Genomic DNA, 7,533 nt, shown 5'->3' with positions numbered 1-7,533 from the left:
AATAAAAGATTATCAGGAGCCCGGAAAAATATTCCAAGGGTTACCACCTATGTATGTGCAACTATTCACATCTATTTTCAGAACACACATCTTCCTTACCCAAAGAAATTCAGGAAAACTCCCAAAAAAGCAATATACTTTATCTACAGTGGGCTTTAAAAGTAAAACTGATGTCAAGAGACCCCAAGCAATCCCAGGCATCTTGATCTGGAACAAAAACACTGAAATAAATGGACACAACTTTTAGAAACTGTTTATTTTCCATCAACCTTATTTCCATTTTAAAGAGTCTGTGGAAGAACAGCTTAAGACCACTCAGTGGTTGTTCCCACCCATTCAGTGGCCTGAGCAGTGGGAGCTGCAGACCAGTCTTCAGTAGCAGGCTGAGCACTCCAGTCTTCTGTTAAGAAAACACCAAAAAAAAACCATCAGCTCCATTCCCAAAGTAGTTTTGTCACCCCATGCCCACAAGCAATTTGCCTTGCATTCCATCACATACACATTTCAAAAGACGACCATTTCAAAAGCACCTGAATACAAGCTGTCTCAAGTTATTAGCACAGCTATAGCACACCAGGATGAAAACTTTTTAATGCTACTATATATAGCCATGGAGATAATTAAAATTAGATTATAAACATACAAGTTCCAAGCCACCAGCCTGATGCACTTGTATCATGATACATACCAGTAGGGAACTGCTGAATAGGCACAGAGGGCACCTGCACGCCTTCAGACCAGTCAGCTACCTCAGGTTGAGTAGCAGTGAACTCAGGAGCTGGAGCAGTCCATTCACCCTGAAACTCCTCCTTGGTCACAGCCTTCTCAGCAGCAGCCTGCTCTTCCTTTTCAATCTGGTTATGAAAAAGAAGAAAATATACAGGGACTGACCAACTTTACGTCCAAGAAGCACCGACCAAGGTGTCCAATTTGCTTATGTGACCACAAGCCTTTGTGGAGAAAGCTTACCTCTTCAGGATCTCTGTAGAAGTAGAGATCAGGCATGACCTCCCAGGGGTGTTCACGGGAGATGGTGCCCCGCATGCGCAGAACTTCCCGGGCAAGCATCCACCACATCAGACCCACAGAGTGAGCTCCCTGCCAGAGTCCAGGTTATTTGAAAGTGATTCTTGGTCAATCCCGAACAGCAAGCACCTCCCCATTCCACCTAACCTGCCCCCACATCATCTAGGTTGTTGGTACTAAGAGGAAGGACAGACATGTTTCTTAGTTTGAAACTGTTTATAGTAAGGAAGATTATTCTATAAATCAGTGTTTTTCAACCTTGACTACTGCACACTGAAATCATGGAGATTTAAGCAAATACTATTGTCAAGACTCCACCCTAGGCAACGAAATGAAATCCCAGGGATCAGTGCCTGGATATCAGTATTTCAAAAAAAAAAAATCTCTTTGGGTGATTCTTATGTAGAACCAGGGTTTTGAGATGAGTGACAAACTGAACCTATCTGAACCACATGCAACCCACCTTTTTAGGATCTTAGAGCAGGATTCATCAAGTTTGTCTGAAAACATAAAGGCCAAGTGCATACTGTGTGAGAGGCCCAAGTAGAGCAAGAATTATGGAGAAAAGCAGAAAACACAGGCCATTTTTCAAATGTTTCTCTCTCTCCTTAAAGCTCTTACGCATTAAAATTATACTTGTAGCAAGAATTACTATCCAACTCCACTCATTGGGCCAGAGACCCTTGTGGCGTTAGCGAAAAACTTGCCCCTCATGTAGCACACTACCTACACTTGTGAGTTCATCGGCCAGCCAGCAGCCTCAACTCCAAGCTCTAACAATGTGCAGAGGCAATGTCCAACTGTTCCTAGAGCACTCATTCTCAAGCTCTAGTTCAGATCATCAAGCTGTTACCTTGTTGTTGCACGGGATGGCAATGTCCACATAGCGCAGAGGAGAGTCTGTGTTACACAGAGCAATGGTAGGCAAGTTAACATAAGACGCCTCTGTGAGAGGCTGGTGGTCAGCCCTGGGATCAGTAACCACCAGAAGTCTTGGCTCCCGGAAGGCTGCCTGGATCTGGTTAGTGAAGGTTCCAGGAGTGAAGCGGCCAGCAATAGGAGTGGCTCCAGTGGCAGCAGCAAACTTCAGCACAGCTCGCTTAAAGAATTAACATTAAGAGTTAGCAGTCCGCCAGAGATGAGTCAAAGGAACTGTCCAAGGGTAAATGTGCCGACACCCGCTTCTGTGATCACATGAAGCAGCGGATCTAGTTGGAACACCCAAATACCCCTTCCTCAAAAATGAAAACATCAAATTAAACACTTAAAATATCCAGTAATTCTCCAATAACTGCCATGTTTCCTGAAAAGTACTTACAAAACCAGAGCTAGGCAACATGCTAAGCATGCCCCCATCCCCAGGCCCTCTGCCTGGAATGCTCTCCCCACTCCCATTCCCCTCAAGTGTCTGTGGCTCACTGGCTTCCTTACTTCTGGAGGCTCCAGAGCCAACCTGCCTGGTTTCAAGTACCATGTAGGTCACTTTGTGAGTGACTTGGGCAAGTTACTCAAGTGCCTCCAAGTTCCTCATGAGGTTATGAAAATTAAATGAATCAATACAAGACAGAACAGTGCCCAGCACCCAGTAAGTACTTCCAGCCTCTAGTCAAATTTCATCACAGCCACCCTATTATAAACCAAGAATACATCCAGCTTTCTTTACCTTCTCTTTTTTCCTCTATAGAGCTTATTATGTCCTGCATCCCTTCAAAAAGGCTGGCTTACTGTTTCTCTACTACATCCCAAGCACTCAGCAAGTGTCCAGACCAGTCTAGATATTCAGTCACCTTTTGCAGAGGAAAGCATTGAGAGTGGTCACTAAGTTCATTCTACAACAGTAATTAAAACTGTCTTCTACCATTCATCAAACTGTACAGGTCCAGTCACAAGCCAGCCTCTGCAGGAATAATCCCTTACAAGACACATCTTAAGTTCATGGAAACTGCCAACCTCAACAATGAAATACAAAAGCACCACTTTACTACATTACTTTAAAATCTGTGAAAATCCAAGTCAAGCATTTTTTTTACATGAGAAATGGGGTGAATGAAGTCATTGTTAGAGCTCTTATAAATCTATCTGCAAGAAACTGATTAGCTTTCCCAATAAAAAAATGAAGGAAAGAATTATCAAAATACAAATAGGGCAAAAAAACTAAAATTTTACCTCACTGGCCATTAAAAAAAATTAAGCTGTTTTTTATTCCTTTAAGCTGGCAAAACTTCTCACTCCTGCGTATGAGATGGATGAGACAAGATCTGGTACCCTACTTAGAAAAGCTTTCTGAAAAATTCTGCAGTTGACATCAAAATTTTTTTACCCACTATTTCATCATTTTAACTATAAAAACTCTGACTACAGAAAAATGTGATGAACCACTTTAATAGGGTTACCCACTATTTCATCATTTTAACTATAAAAACTCTGACTACAGAAAAATGTGATGAACCACTTTAATAGGGTCATTTCTCAACATTTGGTGGCACAAGAAAATATATAATGACACGAAAACGTGAACCTTAACATACTGCCAGACGCCAAGTGGTAATGTATGTTGAAAATGTCAAATACTGGCAAGTCTTATGGCTCAGGCAAATTTAAAGTGATTTCTGACCAGCAAAATTATGGATTATTTTTTATTTCCTTATGCTTTTCTATACATCCCAAAACATCTATAACCTTTACTATTCTTATAATAAAAACCAAGCATATCATTCCACAAACCTGGCCAGTATTCCTGGAGGATATGACACTGACATCAGCTGGGTTTTCAATGGCAACAATGGCACGAGCTGCCAGCAGAAGCTTCTCCCAGGTTCTCTTCAGATTTATGATGTAGATGCCTAGATGAGGGCACAAGGCTTTGTTTGTATCACACCAAGCTTTGCAAATGGAAAATTATCTAAAAAGTTGAATGTATGTGGCAGCGAGTACTATCAAACTCCAGTCATCGAGGCAAGCTCTACTGGTGTTAGCGAAAATCCTGCCTTTAATATAGCACACTTCCGACACTCAGAAGTTCATTGGCCAAGACTGGCCTCCACCCTGAGCTTTAATAGTGTGCAGCTCTGATTCAGTAGGCAAGGTGCATCTTCTCCTTTCTCTCCCCCTGTACTAACCCTCTATCAGGCCCCCATTTGTTTTCCTACTTCCTACCCATTTCATGGTCTCTTACCATTCTTCTCTTTATCTCCTGCTTTGATGTCAGATTCACCCCCAAAACTCCTTTACAGCATGTCTCCCCCAGGCTGAAATCCTTCACAGTGGCTCTATCTCTAAGCTGAAGAACTGCCTTACCCAACTTAATGACTTCCATATTCTTGTCACAACCTACCTTCCCTTTTCTGACACCTTCCAAGCCAAATTGTTTATTCCCATCCCCTGCTCTATACTTTCCTCTCAGAATTCAGTTGAACAAACCTGTATTAGTACCTACAAAACAGACACTATGGAAGATAAGTTATTAGGAACTCAGCTAATGAGCTCCCTCATCATCTTCATATCTCACATCTCCTTCCCGACCCAACCTAGCAACTGCCATACTTCTCCACTGGAGCCCAGCAACCTTTCCTTCCAAAAACCACCAGAACACTTTTATTTAGCTTTAAAGCTTGTTTCAAATCTAGAGATCTGGTTTCATTTATTACTTAGTAGAGCCCTCCAAGGCAGATATTAGAAATTACTTCACACAGCACTAATCATCAGAACAGCAGGGTCAAAATACCTTATAGCTGGCATGTCAAAAAAAAAAAAAAAAAATTAAAGCAACGACTGACCATCACTTTTCCTTTTGTAGATGTACTGTTCCATTTGGAAGTCAAGGTTGGTGCCACCTAAGTGGGTTCCTGCTGCAAGGAATTTGAGGACATCCTCCTCCTTCATTTGCAGGACATCAAGGGCTCCGGACATTGTGAAAGTTTCCCTTTTAAGTTACGACGGGAACCTGAAAAGCAATTGTTAAAAATCTAGTCCTTTTCATTCCACTGAGGTAAGTGGGGTAGGGGAACAGACGCATTCTAACTAAATACTCGCAAGAATCAGGCAACTTCATATTTAAATGCAACCATGGCCTACACCTCCTACAGAGTCAGACACTGAGCTTACAGTCTCGTGGGCTGAAACAGAACAGAAGAGTAACAGACATGCCACACATTATAGAACTGCAGCAAATCTCGCTGAGCAAAGAGTGGGGTGGAGATGGGCAGAACACTTAGAAAATGAAACTAAAGGAAAACAGTAAATTAAGACTTTACCCTTCTCAAGGTGCCCAAGAGTTAAGTTATGGACGCGCAAAGATAACCAGATGTGAAAACAGCAGCCATGTTCGAGAATATGCTAAGGTTGAGCAGAAATGGCGGAGATGGGGGCAGGGTTATTAGGTTTATTTTCAAGCAGATTGTAGGCGGGCGCTTCGGCATTACTTCTCCCTGCAGTCACTAGTTTTCCTCAAAACCCTGCCAAGAACCTTAACTCCTGAACGGAGTAACACGCACGGGAAAACCCGACCGGCCAAGGAGCTGCTGTAAACTGGCGCCTCGGGCTCTGGGTTCACAGCCAAGAGCCGGGGCCCGAAGTGATCGCAGCGCGGTGCCTTGGCCCTGCTTTCTGCACCCCCACCATCTGCGGTCCAGCCCGCAATGCAGCCGGGGCCTCGGCCCAGCGCGCCTTCCGCCCGCCCGCGGGGCACTGTGGGAACCCGCGGGCCCGAGCCGCCCACGTGCGGCCGCCAGACCTTACGGGAGTGCGCCGAGCCGCAGACGGACCCGCTCCATCTGCCGGCTTTCATCCCGTGCTTGCAGCCCTCACTGAACAGGCAGCTCGTTTTGGTGGCCCTGATGCACACGGAGACCTTCAGAAGACTCACCCAGAACAACGCCGTATGGACCCCTCCTCGGGCAGCGCGGAAAGGACAAGCGGGCGGAAATGACGTCCTTATATACTCCGCCGCCAGCCAATGACAACTAGAGCTAAGCGGAAGGGCGGAGTCTGAAGAGGCGGGCCTTCCCCTTCCGTAAGGCGGGTTTGCAGCGCTGGCGCGGACTCTCGGGTAATGGCGTCTGTTGTTGGGCTGGCTCAGGCTGGGCGGTTGGCGAGTTTGGGGCTTTCTTGCACCGCAGCGCTGTTCCGCGCGTCTCGGCCTCTCCTACTGTAATTCCAGTGAAGGACGCGGGCCTGAAGCCAGCTAGCCAAGTGGGCTTCGAGTTCTCACCCAATGTTTTGTATCTGTGAACCTGAGCGGGTCCCACACCTAAGCTGCAGTTTCCTTACGTGGAACAAGCTTGTGTTTAATAAACAGAAGCTGAGAAATTATTTTTATTTTTTGGAGGACAATTTAGCAGTACATAATGAAGACTTTTTAAAAGTTCACTTACGGGATGCGTTCCTGAAAAAATAGAAAAGACTGCACAGATGGTATACATGAGATTTTTTTTCTGGTAAAAGAAAAATTGCAATATCCATAAATAGATTAGTTAATAAAGACTTATTCCGTCCAATACAGTACCATGCAATCATTAAAAAGTAAAGTATATACTATAGTACAGAAAGGAGTTGGAGGATGAGGGCGATTATTTTTAAAAAATTGAAGCCCTGTGCATTAAAAGATGATTGTAAAGCAATAGCCAATAGCCAAATTATAACTTGTATAGTAGGTTTCAACCCTGGCTGCACTTAGAATCACTTGGAGGGCTTTTAAACATGTGCCGAACCCCAAACCAACAAAAAAATCTGATTTTTAAAAATAGCTCTCGAAAATTTTGGTGTGTAGCCAAGGGTGAGAACCACTGACAGAGGCATAGAGAAACTGGGTGCGTTTTTTTCTCAGTTGTTAGTAAATTTTCTCAGGAACACAGGTTGTTTTTAAATTGAAACAAAACAAAACCCTACTGCATTTAAAGAAAGAGCTGACATAGAAGGGAAGGAGTAAACTTAGGCATGGCTTTAAGCATCCTTAGAAACTGCTGAAAATACCTAGAGACATTTTGGCTCTCAAAAAAAAAAAAAAAAAACCTTAAAAATAGCTATATGAAAACTGAATGGCTGGCTTTTATGGACAGTTTCCTGTCACTGCAGGACTTCTCTGGAAGGCCTTCTGGGACACTCCCAAACCATCTCAGCAGCTCCCTCTCCTATGCACCAGTGTCTCAAGAATTCTTCCATTAAAACAACTAGGAAATTGTACTGTAATTATTCTTAGGTATTTGTTTGTCCACAAAATAACTTTGTCCTTGAGAACTGATCTGCATGATGAAATTTTGGGTGAGGAAATGAGTTGAGAAAAGCCCAAAGATGAAAATGTCCTTTAGTGGCAGTAAACCACAGTGAGCAGCCCTTGGCCGAAGAGGCGCTTGTCGAAGAATGGCCCTAGCCCCCCAGCCAGGTGCCCTCTTCCCCACCTCTCAGCCTTCTGGTCCTCTGCACCACAAGTTTCTCCACCATTTTTTATTCATGCCCATTTTTGATAAAAATCTCAGAGCCTTCATTTTGCAAACTTTGGTTTCTGGGGTT

General features: G+C 43.9%; 1 protein-coding gene and 2 non-coding genes across 3 annotated transcripts; all 3 read right to left on the bottom strand.

The window, feature by feature from the left end:
- Positions 1 to 237: 237 nt before the first annotated feature.
- Positions 238 to 5,970, bottom strand: RPSA (ribosomal protein SA). The gene is made up of 7 exons (XM_004419539.3): positions 5,891 to 5,970; positions 4,803 to 4,969; positions 3,751 to 3,869; positions 1,880 to 2,125; positions 970 to 1,098; positions 689 to 854; positions 238 to 400 (listed from the first exon to the last, which is right to left on the bottom strand). The coding sequence occupies exons 2-7, from the start codon at positions 4,933 to 4,935 to the stop codon at positions 306 to 308; spliced, it is 888 nt and encodes a 295-aa protein (XP_004419596.1). The 5' UTR covers positions 4,936 to 4,969; positions 5,891 to 5,970; the 3' UTR covers positions 238 to 305.
- On the bottom strand, positions 1,661 to 1,814 carry LOC147917016 (small nucleolar RNA SNORA62/SNORA6 family). Its single transcript, XR_015552405.1, has one exon. It is a non-coding gene; the product is annotated as a small nucleolar RNA SNORA62/SNORA6 family (small nucleolar RNA).
- LOC147917015 (small nucleolar RNA SNORA62/SNORA6 family) lies at positions 3,943 to 4,093 on the bottom strand. Its single transcript, XR_015552407.1, has one exon. It is a non-coding gene; the product is annotated as a small nucleolar RNA SNORA62/SNORA6 family (small nucleolar RNA).
- Positions 5,971 to 7,533: the final 1,563 nt, after the last annotated feature.

Source organism: Ceratotherium simum, chromosome 5 (genome assembly GCF_057802395.1).
Source record: "Ceratotherium simum simum isolate JZ-2026a chromosome 5, ASM5780239v1, whole genome shotgun sequence".
Taxonomy (NCBI): Eukaryota; Metazoa; Chordata; class Mammalia; order Perissodactyla; family Rhinocerotidae; genus Ceratotherium; species Ceratotherium simum.
This window is presented reverse-complemented; position numbering and strand designations above follow the sequence as displayed.